Below are 21685 nucleotides of genomic sequence, written 5' to 3'. Positions count from 1 at the left end.
ATGTTGAAAATAAAGCAAAATTGACATTTTTAGAACCGTGACCTTCGAAAAAAGTTCAAAATGAAGGAACACTGTACTTGATTCACAATGGAAGATCACGGAAATAACACTTTAGCATAGATTTTTCTATTTTTCTCACAGAAAAATAATTCACGTTCGTCTCGCGAGATTCTCGCAATGTCCAGCAAGAAATTATGCGGGAATGAAAAATAAATGAAACGTGCTGGAATATGCTGTAACTGAACTTTGCTGAACTATGCTGAACGAGAATATGCTGAACTTTGTGCTGGACAAAACGAGACAGAGCAAAACGAGACGATTGCGAGAATATGCTGGAATCAGCTGGAATCGTCTCGCGATACGACACTCTAGTATGTATCTGCCTCCCGTTTTTCATGTTCGATTTTGAATCATCCGTTTTTAGAATTTGTACATCGCTCCAATTTTTCAGTCCGATTAGCACTGCTGAAAATGCCGAGAAGAATGAAAAACTGTGAGGCTGAAGGACAGTACAAACATCCAAGGACACAGGAATTTAGACCAAGTGTTAGCTTTTTTTCATACTTGTCCACCCCCGTCCCGGGCTGAGGGAAAATTTTACAAGCCCGAAGGCAGGGCTTCAAAAAAAAAACCAATTTTTTCAAAAACTTTTAAAAATTGTTCAACTTTTCATCGAAAATGTGAACTTTTTTTTTTAATTTTTCGAATTTTTTATTCTGAATCATAGTAGAAAATACAAAAAATTTCAAAAAATTCGAAACAAGGTCCGAGCCGGGTCTTAACGAGTATAGTATGAAAAAATAAGTTTTTTTCGTAAATTATTATACTCTCTCGTCTGCGGTACAAACTTCTCACGGGTCGGGCTGGAATTCGACGAGTTTGCTGCGGTCGAGTTGAAGAGAGGGTGGGCTGCTAATATTGCGCTCAAAAATTAAAACTCGAAACGATTCCAACGAGCGATTATGATTTTCTTTTATAAAAAAGAAATCAAACAAGCCATTACAGTCTTCAGACCTTCCGAGCTAAATCCTTTTTTACTCTCAAAGCGAACCTTCGAATTTACGAAAATTATGAGCACTTCTTATTTTTAGTAGACTAAAAGCTGCCAGCTACCAACGAAATTTGTCGCAGATATTTCCAGGCTCGAAGACGTCAACGGATTCAAAAACAGCAAATTACCAAGCAAATACAAACAGATGAAGTACCAGTCATTTCATCACCTACGGAAAACGAGAGCCCAATGTGTGAAGCAACGAAAACCAATGGAAAACGAGACCCGTTTGAAATATGGAAAGAAGAAATTGATAATTATAAAGAGGCGAAGAAGAGAGCTTTTTACGGTTTCCTTGTTTTTGTCAGGATTTATATATGGAGAACCAAATTTGTCGAACTTGGTAATCATTCAAAAAAGTTTATTTTTTGATAAATGATTTTATTTACAGAGATTCTCAACAGTATTATTTTTGGATTGCTAGCAGCAGTTGCGCAAGCAGAGGAGAGGGTTTACAGAGAAGAAGATAAAAAACGTTGGATCAAATGTTGGTCGCGTACTTACTTTTATAGAAATTTATGGTTCTTCTGTTTCATGATATATATGGTTCACATGGCCGAGTTACAAGATATGGATAAAATTACCGGTGGAACAATGGCGATTTGTCTAGCCATCAAATTTTGTTTTGCAATGGTAGGATCAAATTTAGGAGCGTACATTGGACAGTTTGAAACGATATTGAGTGAGTTTGATTCGAACTATGTTCTACTGTTATTTAAGCTTTTCAGGAGACGAACATGTTGGTGGAGCCACTGGTGGACTATTAGGATTCGTAATTGGAGAAGTTTGGTTAAAACATTACCCGCCTGTTTCTCGATTCGGAAAGAGAGAATATTGAGGTCTAGCAGAACGTTTCTTTTTTTTGTAATGCATTCCAAAGAATGATGCTTATTTTTATGTAAAATAACAGTTTTTCATGAAGATTGCCAGACGTCACAGCTATGTCAAAATTTACAGTATACGGTTGGTCGTTGTCTTTTAAATAGTTTTATTACAAAGTGCGGTTTTAAGAAATGTAAATAGTTTTAATAGATAGATTTCCGGAATTTCCGAAATTTCCAGTTCCACACATCTCTGTTCACATTGTCAAAAACATCGTTTCTAAATTAAAAATATTCCTTCGGGGTCCTTGGGAATATCTTATGCGTCGGTGGTAGTAGAATGCTTTTGTAGTGGTAGAACCTTAAATTTGGGTAATTAAACCTTTATTGAAAGATAAAAGATAAGCTCTCGCCAGTGCTTTTATACTGGGCAGAGGCGGAGCCAGACAGAAAATGTGTGGTAAAAGAATTCAATTAAAACAGATAGAAAGAATGATTCAAGACTAAAAGCCATGAATCATATCGGATGGGAGCGGGGAAAAGAAAGTGGGAGATGTACAAAGTACATCGAATATAGCTTCCATGTACACCTTCATCAATAATACATTTTTCAAAATCGGATTGATTTAAAATTTGGAAGGACTTAAGCCATTTATATAAATAAGAAGAAGAAAAATAGTTACAATTCAAAAGTTGGAGTGTTTAAGCTGCATAAAGGGGTTTGATATTCGTCCTTCCGACTTCTTTATTGTCATGAATTTTTTGAACTTCCATCTGCCTCCTTTGAATGACTTCAACTCTGTATGTTTTCTTGACTTGCTGCCCGAATGGATTTTCCACGGGTTTTTCCTTTTCTTGGTTCGATTTTTTGTATCGATTCCACGGAGTTTTTGTTTCTTCCTTGATTGAGGAGCTTCTTCCTTGATTGAGGAAGGTTGTCCTTGAACTGAGCTGACTATCCGTCTCTTGGCGGATTTGCCCTCAGGTTTTTTGTGCCGCAAAAGCAATAAGCATCCATCGAACTCCGAAAATCTCAACTGGCTCATATGCAGAAAAACTTCCGATCTTTGCTAACGTGTCCGACTTGGAGAAATTGATGATGAAGTGTCGTCCTACAGGTTTGATTGTGCGCATGTGGAGACAGACGTTCACAGCTTTACATTGTATACACGGTTGCACATCTGACTTACTGTTTGCGATTATTCCATCCATGCTCATTCCAACAGTCATGAATCCCACAAAGTATGAATCTTTGTATTTTTTGTGAGGTCTACACATGTACTGTTGGTAGCAATGCATGTCGCTGTATGTTTGACCTTCAATTGATAGTCTTGATTGACTTCGCTTACTAGTTAGTGCGTACGATGCACCATGAAAATGGTTGGTTCGGGGAATGCTCTGAAAGAAAAAAAAGCTCTCGATTATGTTTTTTACTAGTTGTTGAAGAAAAATTCCACCCTACTAGTCTCGGCAAGAAGAAACTCCCATAACTAAACATTTTCTGTACAGGGTGTCACAACATGGGTTATGGCTACCAAAATTCTCAGTAAAAAATGGCTCACCTTGATGAAACTCCAGATAATATTCGATCGAAATGCAATGATTCAATAAAAATCAAGACTTTCCAGAAGGGAAAATACAAAAAATGGAGGGTAGAACAGCAATCGGCCGCTCAGTGAAGAGAATGAATGAAAAATAGTTTTACTAAAGTAACATAGGCAGAAAGTTATGTTTGTTTTCTGTGCGTACCCTAGCTTCTGATAGAAAAAGTGACTCATGCTATCTCGAGAGTACGACGGGGGTCACTTTGAGAGAAAAACGATAGAGAGATGTGAGTGTTATTTTTTTTATTGAAAGTTTGGATCCTTTGTCTGAAAATTATGTCCATTCAGTGCATGTTTAGAGTGATTATATGATTTGGGGGATTTTAAGCTTTCAAACGAGTATAAAAAAGATAAGGGAGAATGGTGTTCGGTCTTGTCTGAAAATCAGTGTTACAGTAGGTCAAGAAGTATATTCCAGAATTGCAAAATTCAGGCTGACTAGGGAAGGCTCTCGACTCGGTCTGGAGTTATGGGGCGTGACCTTTATCATTGAAAAGCAGAGAAAACGCTGATTCCCAATATACATTCAGTTTTTGTTCTCGAGGCATGGTATTCGAGAAAAACAAGGTCAAAATTAGAAAAATGACAAATTATTGCTTTTTTAACACGCGAAAATGGCAAAAAATTTCAAAAAGTTTTTCACGTGTTAGAAAGGCAATCATTTGTCATTTTTTCTAACTTTGACCTTGTTTTTCTCGAATACGAGGCCTCGGGGGCAAAATCTGGATATATATTTGGAATTAGCGTTTTCTCAGCTTTCCAATGATATAGATCACCTCATAACTCCAGACCGAGTCCATGACCTTCCCCAGTGAGCCCGCTCAGCGTCTAATTTTTTTAACTTCTTCCACTACAATTTCTTTGCAAATATTTGTTTTCTGAAAATTTTCAATATGTTTTCTCAAGTATTTGTATCCCTCAACAACCTTTTAAAAAAAGTACTGTAGAGTTAATCTACATCTTTGTAAGTGTGATATTAGAGGCGTACACTACTGAGTTCCTTTACTATCTAGCATGTTCAAGTATTACTGCATTCAGAACATTTACAATCTTCGTTCGAATTTCTCATCAGAAACAGAAATGTTTGTTTTATACGCCCATCAGGTGCCAGATTAATTTTACATCTGTTCAAATCTCCCTTCTTATGGAGGTTGTACAGATCAAAAATTATTGAAAAACACAGTTTGTGTCCGATTTCTCTGAACAACACTTCTTTTTTGTACAACCAGTTTAATAAAACGTTCCATAGTTTCTTTTTAAACTTTTGTCTCAATAGTTACTTTTTTTTCATTTGTTCTTTTAAAACTTTTTTGAACCAGATTAAAATATTCAATAACCTATTACAGTATTAACTCTAGTCTTTCTGACACTTGCAGGTTTCAGTTGGAGTTTTTTTTTCAAAAATTGAAAAATCTATAGTCATGGATTAATGTTAACTGTTTGCAAAGTTTGTAGATAGAAGTTAAAATATCCTATTGTTGTGAAAAGTGGTAACTGAAAGTGTCATAATATGCATGGTACAGTACTGGCCATAAGGATGCGAAACTTGCAGTTTTTAGTTGAAAATTGTCAACTTCGGGACTGTGACACGGCCTCCCTGATAGTGTCACAATATCGGTTGTTTAAGGAGTGTATAGATCAAAGTAGAGCTCCATTTTTGTAGTTGACAACTTTTTTGTACGGGCACATCCTAAGAAGTTATCAATCGTCAAATAAATTACTCGCAATTATTGCCCTGCTAAAAGGAGAAATTTATGAGTTTTTTACATAGACGGCTTATAACTTCTACAGGTGCATCAGCACAAAAAAGCTGTCAACTACAAAAATGAAACTCTACTTGTGATCTAAACACTCCATAAAGAATCAATATTGTGAGACTATCAGGGAGGCCGTTCTAGACTCTGACCATTTTCAACTAAAAACTGCAAGTGACGCATTTTTAATACTGTATCTGTGGTATTGTATATTTTACAGGTGCCTAGACTTTTGAAACGGACAATGGTTATATCCAACAATGCTAATTACGAAATTTTACCAACGTTTGAAAGTAGAATAGTCGGCGTTTTCATTGGACCAATTGAAGAATACAATGAAAAATAGTGGAGATGGGTCTATAGATTTCTAACTATCGTCAAGTGTTTTATATGGTACAACAACTTTCACGAGATTGGTAACAATTCAGAATGTTTGTTTTATCTGAAAGTAATGAACTTATTCAGAATTCATCAATAGTATAATTATTGGCTTGATAGCTGGCGCGATAACAATAGAGGAAAGAAATCACGAAGGAGAAGAGAAAAAGTTTTGGGACTTCATATGGTCCCCCACTCACTTTTACATAAGACTTCTATTAATTTGTTTCTACATAAACATGTATTATATTGAGTCATTAATAGAAGTTGATAAATGGACTGGTGGCACAGTGGGAAAAGAGATGACGTTGAAAATTTGTATATCGTGGCTTGGAGCAATGTTGGGATCATTCTGTGGACAGTATGCGACTATATTGAGTAAGTCAATTAACAACGACTGTAATTCTAATAACTAATGTAAACTCGTTTTTCAGGGGACGAGTCTGTCGGTGGAGTTGCTGGTGGATTGATAGGACAAGCGACGGCCGAGATTTTGATTTTCTTCCTTTAAAGGCGTATTTCCTTTAAAGGCGTATTGTGGTCTGTTGTGATGTTTTCATATTTTAATGTATGAGTTTCGGCGAGTTCATTTTCATAGTTCAAGAATTGTTTAATTCGGTCCACAACCCGCTGAGAGCGAGCGCCGGAAAGTTTGGTCATTGAAAAGGTCGCAGAAAATTGGGGGCCGTGGCCTAGAAATTCGACTTCGAAAAAGTTGATTTTTTGAATTTTGACGGTATTTTCGATTATTTTTGTTGTATTTCTTCAATAATTTCGATAGAAAACGGCGAATATTGATAGAAAAACACTAAAAACTATCGAAAATAACGCCAGAAATAGCAGAATACTGAAAAAACCAACGGAAAGTTTGGCCAGCGAGAATTTTCTAGAAATCTTACTTCTGTAAAGTTGTTTTTTCAGTATTGAAAACATCACAACAGACCACAATACGCCTTTAAACAATTTCCGTTTGTTTTTCGATACGGACAGAACAATTTAGGAAGTTATTTGGAGCGTTTATTTTACAACTATCTTGAAAGTAACCTTAATAAAATGTGGATTTTCTAAACATTTTTTGTAACAATGTCAGAGTAATCAAATTTTTTTTTAAACTCCACAAAGTCTTAAATTTTTAAAATTTGTTAATATGTAGGAGAGGACACTCTCTGCTGAAAAATATCATTGCTTCAGTCACTTCCAAGTTTGATAATACAGTACTAGTTTAAATGTTGGTAACTAGCATAAACTGTCTGAATTATGTCCGTCTTTTCAATTTTTATTTTATAGAAATTGTTTGGAAATGTTTTATAGGGATATTGCTGCTAATACGAGAGAAGAGTGGTCATAAAGTGCACGCATGGAATCCAGTAAGGGTCAAACATTCTTCAGCACGACAGAGTTCATTGATGGAGTCATTTAAAACTAACAAATTCGAGAACAATAGATTAGAAAATGCACGAAACCAAATTTATTGTGTGTGGATGAAATCAAAGACGGACTATGACACCACTGAGGGTTTATTTAGGAGGAGATTAAGAAGGAACCCGTGTGGGACATGTCGCTTGTGGGCAAACTTCTCAATGCTTCCTCTCTGGTCCGGTGCACCACCATTACTGCTCCTTTGAATGTCTAGACATTTTCCATGATGTTGGATGTGTCGTGGAACATTGTCCAGATCTGAGCGGGGTCATGGAAGAATGAAGTGTTCGGCATATAAACACGTTGAGCCATTTTCCCCCACTGAAAATTTACACTACTCTTTGCATTTATTCAAAACTCACTAGTGAATATATGAGAAGTTTGGACAAGAGACGACGTCCTGGACTTTCCTGGAAAAGGTCCCAATTATCCAAGATGATTCCCTGTTTCCGGTAGTCGTCGACGAACTTTTCTTTCTCTTCATCGGTGCTCACATTAGATGGCCATCCACTCGCATACTGAAATTTATATGAAATTTGAATCTTTCTGAAGAAACTTACAATCTTGAGGGCGATCATCTTGTTCATATAAGATGTGAACAATCCTCCTTCGCCATTAGCGTCGTTCTTTTATTGAGGCGATAACCGTAGTGGGGGCAGAGGAAGAGAAGAAGGAAGTTGTGGGGAAAAGAAGGTATTGTGAGGGGAATAAGGCAATGAATTCGCTTTGGAAACAATTGAAAACAGGGAAGAAGATGAGTCAATGGAATGCATACTTTTAAATTTGAATACTAAAGTCTTAGCACATGATTCATACTCCATTGCCTGAAAATTCGGAATTTTTCAACGATTTCTAATCTCGAGACTTACATCGAAAGCGCTGGCGATTTTTTACCCGAGATCCAACGCTTTTCTTATTTCTGCAGTGATGAATGTCCCTGTGAAGGCCCTCTCCTCATCCGAATGAATGCACCTGAAATTTTATTGTTATCATAATTAGTGGAAATTGTCAACGTACCTCTGCACAAAGCGAAAAGAAGTTTCCTATTCGGTTTCATCGGGAGCTTCAGGTCCTTTGGCGAAACAACACGGCAAGCAATGAATCCTTTCCAAAAAATCCCAAACTTTGAGTCATTTTCATCATCCACCATTTCGACATTATTGTTGTGGTGTCTCCTCTTTGTCAATTTCCACTAACTTGTCTGAAAACTTTCAGACATTATAGAAAGAAGGGTGAACTACACTTCCAATAAACTAATTTGAAAAACATCTGAAGCTTATTTTCTCCAAATTTTCAGTAAAAAATCATCTAACATTCTCTCTTTGATTTTCTAATTATTTTTCTCTTTTAAAAAAGGAGTTCATATAAATAGTTACTTACCTCATTTAAAAAACCCAGTTAGAAAATAAATAAATATAGATAAGAACTCAATAAAAATCAAGAATTTCCAGAAGGGAAAATTCAAAAAATGGGGTAGAACAGCAATCGGCCGCTCAAAAAAGAGAATCAATGAGAATAGTTTTCGAAAGTTTCTTTCTCAGCAGGTAATGTTTGTTTTCTCTAGGTCAGTAGGCGTGCCCAACATCCGACAAGAAATGTGAGTCATAGATGAAGCCGTCTCAAGGGGACAAGGAACGAAAGATAATTGTGTGTCATGTCGTCGGTATCCTTGAGAGTTTGATTATGGGAACTTTTTTTATATTGGAAAGGTCAAAAATGAATTTGAACTCTGGAAGTTGCCAATAAATGATTAAACATTATTTTTTACTTGCATAAACTGATTCTGCGATTATAGCATTCGGTTTTAGGGATAGATGTTTCTAGAGTTTCAGCAATAATCTGATTTTATTGTCTGGTTCCCGCAAAACTCAGGTTTCCTCTGAAAATTTATCTGTATTTTTCCTATAAATTCTGATATGCTAAGAAAATCCGTGTTAATTTCTCATTTTTAGCGAGATAACTGCTACTTTTGCTTCAAAATATAAAATTTTCAAATTTTGCCTCACTCAAGAAATGCATACAAATTGCGCTTTTCAGGCACGCCTTTTGAACATGCTCCTTTTCTTTTGACCATTATTTTCCCCCGCCAATGTCCCTCAGATTTTTAACTTGATTCTAACCTATTTATTTACAGAACTGAAAAAACAAGAGAGTTATGCTAATGATCTTCGTTGCATCCTCTTCAATTCAGCAAGTGCCAGTCGACACGCACTCCATTGCACCGTCTCCACGTCAACGATCCGTGATGTCTCCAGGGAACGCGCTCCAGCGATTCATTCCTTCTGTGACGACCACCACTCCATCGAATGTCATTCCTTGGCTCTTGTGGACAGTTATTGCTTCCGACATGACCACCGGAAACTGGTGCCAATATCGTTGGCCATTCGTGAACAATTTACGATCCAGGTACACAGTTTTCCGGTTATCCAGTCTAAAGATAAATATTTCAGATCAGGTTGTATAGGATTAATGTTACCTTTCGAGCACCACATATTCCCGAGAGTAGCGAATCAAACGAGCCATCACACCGTTGGCCAATCCCTGGAGTGGCAAGTTGTGTGTCACCATGACTCTCTTGCCAACAACCAATTTTAAGGAACTTCTTTCGCCTCGTAGACTGAATCCGGTTGTCGTCAGCGAGGACGGTGATTGGTTCCAAAACGATGCTCTTTTTCGAATTGCAACGCGGAGACCAGATTGATTTCATCAATGATCAACACACGCAGATGGCTCAACACGTTGAACAGTTGGTTTGTTGTCTCTCTACTCAACGGAGTGAACGGTTTTCGACCTGGCTAAAATATTCACTTTACAGGTACTGAAATGGACGAGTTGGAAAACTTACGAAAAATCAAAGGAGTGAATGAATCGTCACTCCTTGGACGTTTTGGGCTGCCATACCGGTTGGCGCAGTGATGGCACAAGACTCCTTGTACCCATAGCGGCATCGCACGTGGTTGGCGAATTTTCGCAGTACCACACTGAAACGATGTAAGTTTTTCACCCAATTCAAAAATATCCAAAGACGTCTTCACAAAAATTTCTATACGAGTAAAAAATCAGAAATAGAGTCAATTTCTACTCGAAAATTTCTCACTGTTGTGGCATTTCAGCAAGAAGGTTTACCGTAAAAGCTATAATAGAGGCTCACCTGCCTGTTCGCAGCGGCATAGTTGTCAAGGCCCGGCCCGGCCCGGGCAAATTGGCACGAAAGTCAAATTTTCAAATTTTTTCAAATTTTTCGAATTTTTTTTCGAAAAAGTCAAATTTTCGACTATGATTCAGAATTAGAAGAAAATCTGAAAAACAGTCAAAAATGGTCACATTTTCGATAAAAAATTGAAAAAATTTCGAAAAAAAATTAGGTCATTTTTTGAAGCCGGGCCTTGAAAATTTTCTACCGGCCCGGGCCTTGACAACTATGCGCAGCGGTATATCTCGGTTCCCAAAGGAAATATCAAAAAGCTGTTAACTGACAAAATATAGTTTAAAATTCAAAGAATATTTCTTCAGTTGAAAAAAATTTCATATCTTTCACAACAGCCGAGCTAGGAAGCTCCAAACTTTTGGGTTTTACGGTAACTACACTTCCAATGTACTAATTTGACTAACATTCTCTCTTTGTTTTTCCAATTTTTTTTTTTCATATTTTTCTACCAAAAACAGAATTAATATAAAATTGTTACTCACCTAAAAAGCCAGTTAGGAAATAAATAAATAAAAGATTAGGAATCAATAAAAATCACGAATTTCCAGAAAGGAGAATTCAAAAAAAGGGGGTAGAACAGCAATCGGCCGCTCAAAGGAGAGAATAAATGACAAACAGTTTTCAAAAGTTTCATTCTCAATGTTTGTTTTCTCTCAGTAGGCGTGTCCAGCTTCCGACAGGAAAAATTGAGTCATAGAAAAAGCCATCTCAAAGGGAAAAGGAATGAGAGAGAAATGTGTGTCATGATGTCGGTATCTTTGAGGGTTCGGTTGTAGGAACTTTTTCATATTTGAAAAATTCAAAAACGAATTTGAATTCAGGACGGAAACTCTATAGAAAACTATAGTTCGACGGAACTAGTAATCTCTAGAGATGAGATATATCCGAGCGAAAAAAATGAGTTTGAGCCTCCCGAAGTTTATTTTTTCCATAGACGGACTGCCACAATAACCACAAAACACTACGGTAATAAACATCAGTCTTGCAATGGTAGTCCTTGAAGTGTCCCCTTTCAAACAATCGAAACATTTAGCCCTTGATGCTTTCGAGTCCGTAGATTCTGAATCTGAAAAAAATTCTACTAAATCCATCTGTGAGCCGAGTTATGACTCGTTAAACTGTTCCTATGATGAAGCTTTTCCAGATGTCATCCATTATTAAAATGTCTACCGAAAGGTATCCTCTTCGGAAAACCTAAACCGTAGCAAACGTTTGACGGGTTTCATATACTCGTCTCACAGATGGATTATGAAATATTTTATTTCAAATTCGGAATCTACAGACTCGAATGTATCAGGAGCCAAATTCTTTAGTCGTTTGAAAGAGGACGCTTCAAGGATTTCCCTTGTTACAAATCCATAACTCGAAAACGAAAAAAAAAACAAAAAGGTTTTTTACGTGAAGAATTTCTAAATTCTCAATTTCAGCTACAATATTTTCTATACATTTCCACGTGACCTTCCACCATACTCTGGTTTACTTTCCGATCATGTTTTGATCCTTATCTCCACGTAGCTCTCTATTCTAACCCCATCACTATTCCTCGATATCCAATTCGAGTCGAACCTCTTCTGAACCCTTCTCAAATAGTGCATCGCAGTGTGTGATTTGTCTGTGAGTTTTAGTGAAGAGCACTGGGGCGGAGCCTAACTTTCCCTTCTCCAGAATCATGCTGAACCTCAAATTCCTTGGATTCTGCGTGATCGTCGTCGCTCTTGCTCTGGTCTTCGCTGATAACGATGGAGGCGCCGGCGACGCGAAGAATGCGGTTGCAAGTGGAAATGGAAGTGCTGCGATTGAGATCAAGGTACTGTATTCACTACTGCAGATCAAATGAAAATGGGATTTTAGGGTCAAATATTTTGTCCATCAAAAGAAAACCAGGTGACTGATTGTGGAGAAGGATCGTTTGCTCACACTCACAAATGTTGTGGAGACGGTGAAAAAGAGTGTTGTTTCGCTCTTCAGGTATGTTGGATACTGTAGTTAGCCTTCCGGTTACTGTAGCTGGTTACTGTAGCCGAGATGGGATGGGTACATCACCTAGGATCAGTATATCGTATACTGTACTTTAGACAGGATTACGATCGGATAAGGTAGTTTGCTAGAGCGATAGTACTGTATTTGCTTTTTAGTTACTGTAGCTGGAGTACCCTCGGAGTACTGTAGATGGAATTGGATTACTGTACCCAACATTGGGATACTGTACCTAGGACAGAGGCGCTGGTAAATGTAGCTTTGCCCAGATTACTGCTTCTGGTTGGGTTACTGTAGTTAATGCTGGATTACTGTAGCGTGCATCGAGTTACTGTACCCAGAAAACAATGGTAGACACTTTTTGCGATTGGGACATTACTGTAGTTATGTCCGGATTACTGAACCCAAGATAGGATTACTGTATTTTAGGATCACATTTCTGTCTAAATACTTCCAATCCCCCTTCCCCAGATTTCCAAATATCCTATATTTTACAGGTCTGGGTCTACATTGCTCTCGCCGTCCTCGTCCTCTGTATCATCATCTCGACAATCATTGGAATCTTCTGCTGTTGCTGCAAGAAGTAGTCGATCCCTTTCTCTGAATTACACAGCCAAACGTTTCATTATCTTGCTGAGGCAAATGAGTAAAATAAATATTTATTGATTATTTATGTGTATTGCGTAACGGCTGTAGATCGAACACAAATTATTTCTAGACGGATTCAGATTCGACGCAAAATTTTAATTTTCGAAAATCAACGCTATTTGAATTTGTTAAATTAGTCGAAAAAAACTGAAGGACAGAACAAACATCCAAGGACACAGGAATTTAGACCAAATGTTAGTTTTTTTCTGTTTTCAACTTTGTAAACAAGATTTTGATAGAAATATGTATACTTTTTTTCAAAAAAGTTGTTCCGGATTACGTGATAACTCAAACAATAGATCCGAATTCATAAAAGCTATGATGATTCACTTTTTATCCAACTTTTTTGTATGCTAACATCTGCCATCTAGCAACAGAATTCATTGTAGAAATTTCCAGACACGTCGACGTCAACGACCCTACGAACGACCATCACCTACGAAAAACGAGAGCCCAATGTGTGAAGAAACAAAAACGATTAAAAAACGAAATCCCTATAGAATATCGAAAGAAGAAATTGAGAATTATAAAGAGATGAAGAAGAGAGCTTTTTATGTATTCCTTGTTTTTGTCAGGATTTATATATGGAGAACCAAATTTGTCGAGCTTGGTAATCATTCAAAAACGTACATTCTCTGAATTAATTCGTTTTTTTTCAGAATTTCTCAACAGTATTATTTTTGGGTTGCTAATTGCAGTTGCGCAAGCAGAGGAGAGGGTTTACAAAGAAGAAAATAAAACTAACTTTTATCAAATTTTATGGTTCTTCTGCATCTTCATATTTATTTTTCACTTTGAAGAGCTAGAAAAAATGGATAAGATTACCGGTGGAACAATGGCTATTAGTCTATGCCGCAAACTGTTTTCAACATTACTTGGATCAATTATCGGGGCGTATATCGGACAGTTTGAAACCATATTAAGTGAGTTGGATTCGAACTATGTTCTACTGCTATTTAAGCTTTTCAGGAGACGAACATGTTGGTGGAGCAACTGGTGGACTATTCGGATTCGTGATTGCAGAAGTTTGGTTAAAACATTACCCGCCTGTTTCTCGATTCGGAAAGAGAGAATATTGAGGTCTGAAAGAATGTTTATTTTTATTTCTTGTATTGCATTATAAGAAATTATGCTTATTTTGATGTAAGATAATAGTTTTTCATAAAGCTTTGGTGCCAAACGCCACAGCTATGTCAATCTTTTTAACTGTATACGGTTGGTCGTTGTCTTTTAAATTGTTTTATTACAAAGTGCGGTTTTAAGAAATGTAAATAGTTTTAATAGATAGATTTCCGGAATTTCCGAAATTTCCAGTTCCACACATCTCTGTTCACAATGTCAAAAACATCGCTTCCATGTACACCTTCATCAATAATACATTTTTCAAAATCGGATTGATTTATTTATTGGAAGGACTTAAGTCATACAGTACCGCTCAATAGGATATTAACTTTGGCTGTTTTCAGTTGCAATCGTCCAACTTTGAGAGTGTGCCAAGGTAATTCTGGTTGTCATACCTATTAGGTTTTTATTGGATCTTACAGAACAAGGGTAGAACTTTTTTTTTGTAGTTGACAACTTTTTTGTACGGACACTCTCTAGCAAGTTACATATCGACAAAGTAATGTCTCCCTCAAATAGTCCCATTTCAGTGCAAAATCGAGTGATTTTTGAGCTGTCGTCTTAAAATGATCATAACTCTCTAGAGAGTATCCGTACAAAAAAGTTGCCAACTACAAAAATGGTGCTCTACTTTTAATCTGCATGGTTCATTGAAAACCTACTAGATTTGACAATCAGAATCGCTATGACACACTCTCAAAGTTGGACAATTTCAATTGAAAACGGCCAAAGTTCATATCCTATTGAGCGGTACTGTATATACAAATAAGAAGAAGAAAAATAGTTACAATTCAAAAGTTGGAGTGTTTAAGCTGCATAAAGGGTTTTGATATTCGTCCTTCCAATGACTTCTTCGAATATTGTCATGAATTTTTTGAACTTCCATCTGCCTCCTTTGAATGACTTCTACTCTGTATGTTTTCTTGGCTTGCTGCCCGAATGGATTTTCTTTTTTTTTCCTTTTTTTTGGTTCTATTTTTGGTTGATTCCACGGAGTTTTTGTCCTGATCGATTTCTTCCTTGATTGAGGAAGGTTGTCCTTGGACCGATAGTGAGCTGACTATCCGTTTCTTGGCGGACTTGTCTCCAGGTTTTTTTTGCAAATGCAATAATTTGGTTGCCCGGATGTCCCAGTGCCGCGAAAGCAATAAGCATCCATCGAACTCCGAAAATCTCAACTGGCTCATTTGCAGAAAAACTTCCGAGCTTTGCTAACGTGTCCGACTTGGGCAAATTGATGATGAAGTGTCGTCAGACGTTCACAGTTTTACATTGTATGCACCGACAGACTGTTTGCAATTATTCCATCCATGCTCAAGTTATCTATTTCTATCGGTTAGGACAGAAACAGACTTTGAGAACTAAGAACACACTAAACTCACAACAAATACCTTTTATTGAGTTTCGCAAAAACGAGAACTTAGAACTGATTTAATCATTCAAGAAGAGTTCATATTTGACCTTTTGACGTGGCTTGGGTCATCCGGATTCCACGTTCCTTCTCTCCTTTGATTTCTTCTCTTCCAATGGGTTTCGTGGCTGAAGAACCTAGGCGAAGCCACTTCCCCCTCCTCTCGGCGATCGGGCGTCCTTTTCCGAAGACTCTCTCCAATCCAAATTGTGGTATCCTGTCCGAGTGTTTCATCCTTCTTCAGCTGACATCCAGTTGAATTATTCGGCAACGCCATCCGCAGATACTGTCGAAGACCGTCCAGCGACTTCTGATTCCACTTCTCCAAGATGAGTGGTATTTTGTGCTTTCCAACTGGCATCAGCGGATCCACCACCTCCACGTTGACTGACTTCTCCATCCATATTTTCCACTTTTCGGTCACTTTGGCGACGTCCCCAAATTCACATTGTAGACTTCTCGGCATCATCCAGACTTTCTCCACTTCCTTCGCAACTGATTTTACGAACTCAACTCTCTCGCTGTTCTCATCCTCCTTATCAGTGTACTCAACAAGCACCACTGCCTCCTTCACTTCTCCCCAATCGAACTTCTGAGTCCACCCCGTTATCGTCTTATTACGATACTCGAGAACACCTGGCCCCCTCGCCTCCAATCTAGGTCCGATGACCGCAACACTCGCCCGAATCTTCACCTTCTTTCTTTCCTTCTCCCCTTCCGACTTGAACACCTCTCCCACGTCACCCGTGCTTGCACTTCTCCCCCTCTCTCCACGCACGGCAACGCTCTTGCACTGTATCTCTGATACCTCCGTCGGAACCTTCCGAAGTTTCTCTCCTGGTCTCTCCAGTTTCTTCTCACCTCCACTGAACTGTACTTCTGCCGAGTTCTCTTCGGCATTCACCAAACCATATGGATCTTTCCATTTCAGCTCAACGCCAATGCTCTCAAAAGCATTAGTTCCTATCAGTATCCTCTCCACCCAATTGTCAACCAACTGGAAAACTACTCTCACTTTCCGCCCTCTGACCACCATGGGAATTTTGATCTGCCCCCTGACTCTCATCTTAGAGTTTGACGCATTCAAAACTGTGAATGTCGGCTTTCCGAACACTTCAACTTCCTTTTCCCAGTCACGACACCCCGCCTTCAACCTCTCATAAGCAGTAGTCGATATCACCGATACGACTGCCCCACTATCAATGACAACCCGTCTCCGTTGTCCCAACATCTCCACCATTTCCACGGTTTCCACCCCAGCATTCTCGACAGTCCCCTCCTGGATCTGCACTTTATCGACTCTTTTCGATACACATTGCCAGGAACCATGTCCGATTCCTCCACAAGTGAAGCATTTCATTTTCGCTCCACTATCTCTTCTCTCCCCTACAGTTTTCCTGTCACCATCGTTACTACCTTCAGGCGACCGACGACCAACACTGTTTCCCTGATCTCCCAATCTCCCCATTCTCTCTTTTTGCTTCCTCAGTTTCTCATTCTCCCTCTGGAGTACAATATCCTTCAACTGGTCATACTGCGCCGCCAGTGGCAACTCCAACCGTTTAGCTACAAGCACCGACTGCAGCATGTCATCATCCTCCGTAGCTCTCATCAACTTTGTCGTTCTCATCTGCGACAACGTCGCTTTCTCGACCTCGGGATACGCTTTTTTCGACCACTTCTCTACCTCCACCAGGTATTCCCAGAACTTCTGTCCCGGAGCCCTCTGAAGGCGATCGAATTCATGCAAGGCCTCAGCCTTCGCATCCCCCTGTCTCTTCCGGAGTTTTCTCTCAAACTCCACAAACAACTCAGCAATCGGCCTCTCCTGCCTATCTCCCAGTGACTTGAACAACGACTTCGCTGCCCCCTTCAAGTATCTCTCCTCCAATATGGCTACTAGCTCATAATCCTCATCCGTAACCTGCTGGTACTTCAGCAAGAACGCTCTCTTGAACTCCTTGAAGTCCCCAGTACCGTCAAACGTTTTTGGCTCTGGCAACGCCGACGCCTTCATCATTCTCCCCATAGATGCCACCATTCCCATCATAACCTCGTTCCCCGCGCTATACCTGGAACTTCTGCCACTCTTCCAATCTTCACCCCAACTTCTTTCACTATCCGAGTATTCTCCACGCCTGCCATGCATCGAGAATTCGTCATCCGAATCCCTTGAGGACCACTTTCTGACCACCTCCAACCTCGAGGGCACCGGAACTTCCTTAGTATCACGGGCCTGCCCAGCCTTCTTAGGCTCACCTTCCTGCTTTCTGAGCAGTCCTCTCAACTCGCTACTTGCCTCACGCTCCTCCTTTAGCGTCTTTTTGTACTTCGAGACAGCCTCCTCAGCCAATCTCTTCTCCTCTTTCAGCTTGTTCAATTCTCTAAACAACGTCTCTCTCTCCTCATTCCAAGCATCTTGTAACAATGCCAACTCATCCTGGGCCTTGTTGGCATTCTCCACGATGCCACCTGGCACCATTTCTACGCCTTTCTCACAGAGTTCACGCAACTCTTCTACCGTTTCCACTCCATTTTCCCTCATTACTCCAATAATCTCTAGCGGCCATCTCTCTCCGCCAAGCTCTTCAAATCGTTCTCGCAACTCCTGACAGTACTTTTTCACCGGCTCTACAAGCACTTCTGACTGTCTCTCATTGCCTTTGCACGCCGCTATGAGTGCCTCATACATATCACTCTCCATACGACCCGAAGACTCCAAAAAGTCAGTGAATCCCTTCACCAACTTGCGTCTCTCCTTCAGTCTCACCTCGTTCATTTGGACAGCCCATGACTTCTCGGAAGAAGTAACACTCGAGCTTCTCTTTTTAGTTCTCTCCGTACTGAACGACATCACCGTTTCTCACCACCGTCTCACCAATATCACACCAAAGTATCTCACCACGGTCTCACCGTTTCTATTTGTCCGACTCTTCGATCTTCGATCTCCGAGACAGGAACAGCACGTTCGCTGATATTTAGTCAACGAGAGGTTTTTTTCTCTCAAAACGAATTCGAATTGAGAAATAGTTCTAATAGCGAAGGAGCTCGGATCAGGTCTTATCACCTTCACCAGCGTCTGACTTCTACTACTACAACTAATTTGGTTCGGCCCCCAAGTTATCTATTTCTATCGGTTAGGACAGAAACAGACTTTGAGAACTAAGAACACACTAAACTCACAACAAATACCTTTTATTGAGTTTCGCAAAAACGAGAACTTAGAACTGATTTAATCATTCAAGAAGAGTTCATATTTGACCTTTTGACGTGGCTTGGGTCATCCGGATTCCACGTTCCTTCTCTCCTTTGATTTCTTCTCTTCCAATGGGTTTCGTGGCTGAAGAACCTAGGCGAAGCCACTCTCATTCCAGCAGCCATGAATCCCACAAAGTATGAATCTTTGTATTTTTGTGAGTTCTGCACATGTACTGTTGGTAGCAATGCATGTCGCTGTAATTTTGACTTTTAATTGATAGTCTTGATTGACTTCCGACTACTAATTAGTGCGTATGATGTGACATGAAAATCGTTGGTTCGGGGAATGCTCTGGAAGACAAAAGACAAGATATCGCCTCTGTTTTTATAATAGTAGTTGAAGAAAATTTTTGCCTTAATAGTCTCGGCAAGAAGAAACCCCCATAATTAAACTTTTTCTGTACAGGGTGTCACAACATGGGTTATGGCTACCAAAATTTTCAGTAAAAAATGGCTCACCTTGATGAAACTCCAGATAATATTCGATCGAAATGCAATGATTCAATAAAAATCAAGAATTTCCAGAAGGGAAAATTCAAAAAATGGGGGTAGAACAGCAATCGGCCGCTCACAGGAGAGAAAGAATGAAAATAGTTTTACTAAAGTCATACTTGTCACGGGCCGGGCCGAGCCGGGCCGGGCCGGGCCCGCTAAAAAAATCTTCCGGCCCGGCCCGGCCCGTCAAAATATTGAAAAAAAACGCTTGCTGCGGGCCCTGCGGGCCGGCCCGGGCCCTGAAATTTTCAGAGGGCCCGGCCCGGGCCGGCCCGTGATTTGACAAGTATGACTAAAGTAACATAGGCAGACAGTTATGTTTGTTTTCTCCGCGTACCCTAGCTTCTGATAGAAAAAGTGAGTCATGGTCGATGCCGTCTCGAGGTCCACGGGGGTCACCTTGAGAGAAATTTGTTTTGAAAGATATGAGTTTGAAAAAAAAACTTAGTTTGAAAGCCTTTTATCTGAATATTCAGTTATTTTTGTGTATTTTTAGAGCGATTACCTGATTTAGGGGGTTTTTGAGCTTTCAAACTAGTATAAACATGATAAGGGGGAATTGTCTTCGATCTTGTCTGAAAATCAGTGTTACAGTAGATCAAGAAGTTTATTCATTTTATTGAAGAAATTACTGTATTGTCAATCTTCAATCTTCAGTAATTTCCTTCTGTAATAAATGAACGATATGTGCGTCGTAAGCCGTCAAAAAATGAGTTTCTATCATAGTAATCCTTTTGGCATCAAAATCTAAAAAATGTGTTGGAATGTGAGAATTAGCTATGTTTGTTCAAATCAGGAAAATAAAGTGTTTATTTTATACACCCACCAGGTGTCAGATTAATTTTTCATTCGTTCGAATCCTTTTCATACAAAATGCAGGGATTTAAAACATAAATTGTTCGAAAAAAACAGGCTGTATTTACTATACATATGTATCTAAACAACACATATTTTTTCGTTTCAGTTATTGAACCAGTTTTATGAAACTTTGCTTAGTTTCTTTTTAAGCCCTTTCCAAAATATCTTTTTTATTTGTGCATTTATTGTCGAATTACGAGATTTTTTTCCAATTCTGAGTTTTCATTTTGGATTGATTTAGTTTTTTTAGATGCCTAGAAGAAGGAAGAGTTTTGGAAATGATGTGCGTGGTAAGCAGACGGAAAACCAAAAAGGCGCAGGAAAGGTTAGTAGATTTTCTTTGTAGTTATGTACATGTTCCTCTTATAAATTTTAATATAGATTAAGAAAAAAAACAAAATTATGTGCCAAACAATTATAATTTGTTACTATAGGCTCCTAGACAACGACCAGTTTCTCAACGAAAAAAATGCACTGCAAACTTCAAGTGCCCAGACCCTAAGGATACTGAAAACTCGATGTTTCAAGCGAACAATGCTGATTTTCACAATTCACCAATGGTTGGAAACAGAAGATCTGGAGTTTCGATTGAAGAAATGAACGAATACAATGAAGAAAAGTGGAGAATGTTCTATAGATTTCTGATGATTATCAAATTATATATATGGGAAACCAAATTTCAAGAGATTGGTAATTGTCCAAGACGTACAAGTATTTAAAAATGGAGAACTAGTTCAGAATTCCTCAATACTGTAATTCTTGGCTTGATAATTAGTGCGGCGCAAGCAGATGAGAGAGTTAACAAAGGGAAAAATGAATCATTATGGAGAATACTTTGGTCTCCTGCTTACTTTTACAGAAGACTTTTTATTATCTGTCTCTACATTCTAACCCTATACTTGTGTCTGCTCATATTTCTATTTTATCTGATCCAGCACATGAATCACATTGCTGAATCGGAGAAGGTCGAGAAACACAAGCAGATGAATGAGATGATGTTGAAAATCTCTCTTCTGTTTTATGGAGCAACTTTGGGAGCATACTGTGGACATCGTGAAACTATATTGAGTGAGTCCATAGTGTATTTTCTATTATGTGAATGATCGTCCCATTACATTAGCCTTTGTAAGGTACATATATATCGAGTTTTATATTTGACTACCTCGACGTACGGATGTTCCCTTCAGACAAAAAGTTGGCTCTATTTGATCATAGCGGCCCGAGGTCAAAATAGAGGGCGAAATTGAAAATAGCGAATCAAAAAAGGGACACCAAATCAGTATAGATAGAAAGTAGTAAAAGAAGCATTTGTACTTCTATTTTTTCTTTTTTTCATACTTCCTCTTCTGTTGTTCAATTAAAAGTTGTATATAAATTTTTTTAAACATGAATAGAATAATTTTCAAATTTCAATAGCCAATGAGCGCTTTAATTTTGGGCTATTTTCGATTTCGACCCGCTATAATCGAACAGAGCCAAAAAGTTTATATCTGTTTCATATCAAAATAACTAATAACGTCTGTATTTCTGATAACTACTGTAAGCTCGCTTTTTTTCAGGGGACGAATCGGTCGGTGGTGTTGCTGGTGCACTTTTGGGGCATGTTGTTGCAGAGGTTTTGATAAAGCACTTTTCATTTGTCTATCATTATGGAAAGACCGATTGCATAGTTAGTGATCAT

The 21685-nt window shown here is 38.7% G+C and overlaps 6 protein-coding genes across 6 annotated transcripts; 4 read left to right on the top strand and 2 right to left on the bottom strand.

The window, feature by feature from the left end:
* Positions 1 to 471: 471 nt before the first annotated feature.
* Positions 472 to 1889, top strand: GCK72_008660 (uncharacterized protein; the record flags this gene model as incomplete). Its single annotated transcript, XM_003093717.1, has 4 exons — positions 472 to 546; positions 1142 to 1394; positions 1443 to 1733; positions 1780 to 1889. The coding sequence occupies 4 exons, from the start codon at positions 472 to 474 to the stop codon at positions 1887 to 1889; spliced, it is 729 nt and encodes a 242-aa protein (XP_003093765.1).
* A 964-nt stretch (positions 1890 to 2853) lies between these two features.
* GCK72_008659 (uncharacterized protein) lies at positions 2854 to 3171 on the bottom strand (the record flags this gene model as incomplete). The annotated part of the gene is made up of 1 exon (XM_053726955.1): positions 2854 to 3171. The coding sequence occupies one exon, from the start codon at positions 3169 to 3171 to the stop codon at positions 2854 to 2856; it is 318 nt and encodes a 105-aa protein (XP_053586532.1).
* Positions 3172 to 5847: 2676 nt separating this feature from the next.
* Positions 5848 to 6119, top strand: GCK72_008658 (uncharacterized protein; the record flags this gene model as incomplete). Its single annotated transcript, XM_053726954.1, has 2 exons — positions 5848 to 5986; positions 6043 to 6119. 2 exons carry the CDS (start codon positions 5848 to 5850, stop codon positions 6117 to 6119), a joined length of 216 nt encoding a protein of 71 aa, XP_053586531.1.
* Positions 6120 to 7237: 1118 nt separating this feature from the next.
* GCK72_008657 (uncharacterized protein) lies at positions 7238 to 7605 on the bottom strand (the record flags this gene model as incomplete). Its single annotated transcript, XM_053726953.1, has 3 exons — positions 7238 to 7285; positions 7390 to 7545; positions 7588 to 7605. 3 exons carry the CDS (start codon positions 7603 to 7605, stop codon positions 7238 to 7240), a joined length of 222 nt encoding a protein of 73 aa, XP_053586530.1.
* Positions 7606 to 11904: 4299 nt separating this feature from the next.
* GCK72_008656 (uncharacterized protein) lies at positions 11905 to 12799 on the top strand (the record flags this gene model as incomplete). Its single annotated transcript, XM_053726952.1, has 3 exons — positions 11905 to 12042; positions 12087 to 12203; positions 12710 to 12799. 3 exons carry the CDS (start codon positions 11905 to 11907, stop codon positions 12797 to 12799), a joined length of 345 nt encoding a protein of 114 aa, XP_053586529.1.
* Positions 12800 to 13671: 872 nt separating this feature from the next.
* GCK72_008655 (uncharacterized protein) lies at positions 13672 to 13939 on the top strand (the record flags this gene model as incomplete). Its single annotated transcript, XM_053726951.1, has 2 exons — positions 13672 to 13783; positions 13830 to 13939. 2 exons carry the CDS (start codon positions 13672 to 13674, stop codon positions 13937 to 13939), a joined length of 222 nt encoding a protein of 73 aa, XP_053586528.1.
* Between the last annotated feature and the right edge of the window lie 7746 nt (positions 13940 to 21685).

This window comes from Caenorhabditis remanei, chromosome III (assembly GCF_010183535.1).
Source record: "Caenorhabditis remanei strain PX506 chromosome III, whole genome shotgun sequence".
Lineage (NCBI taxonomy): Eukaryota > Metazoa > Nematoda > Chromadorea > Rhabditida > Rhabditidae > Caenorhabditis > Caenorhabditis remanei.
This window is presented reverse-complemented; position numbering and strand designations above follow the sequence as displayed.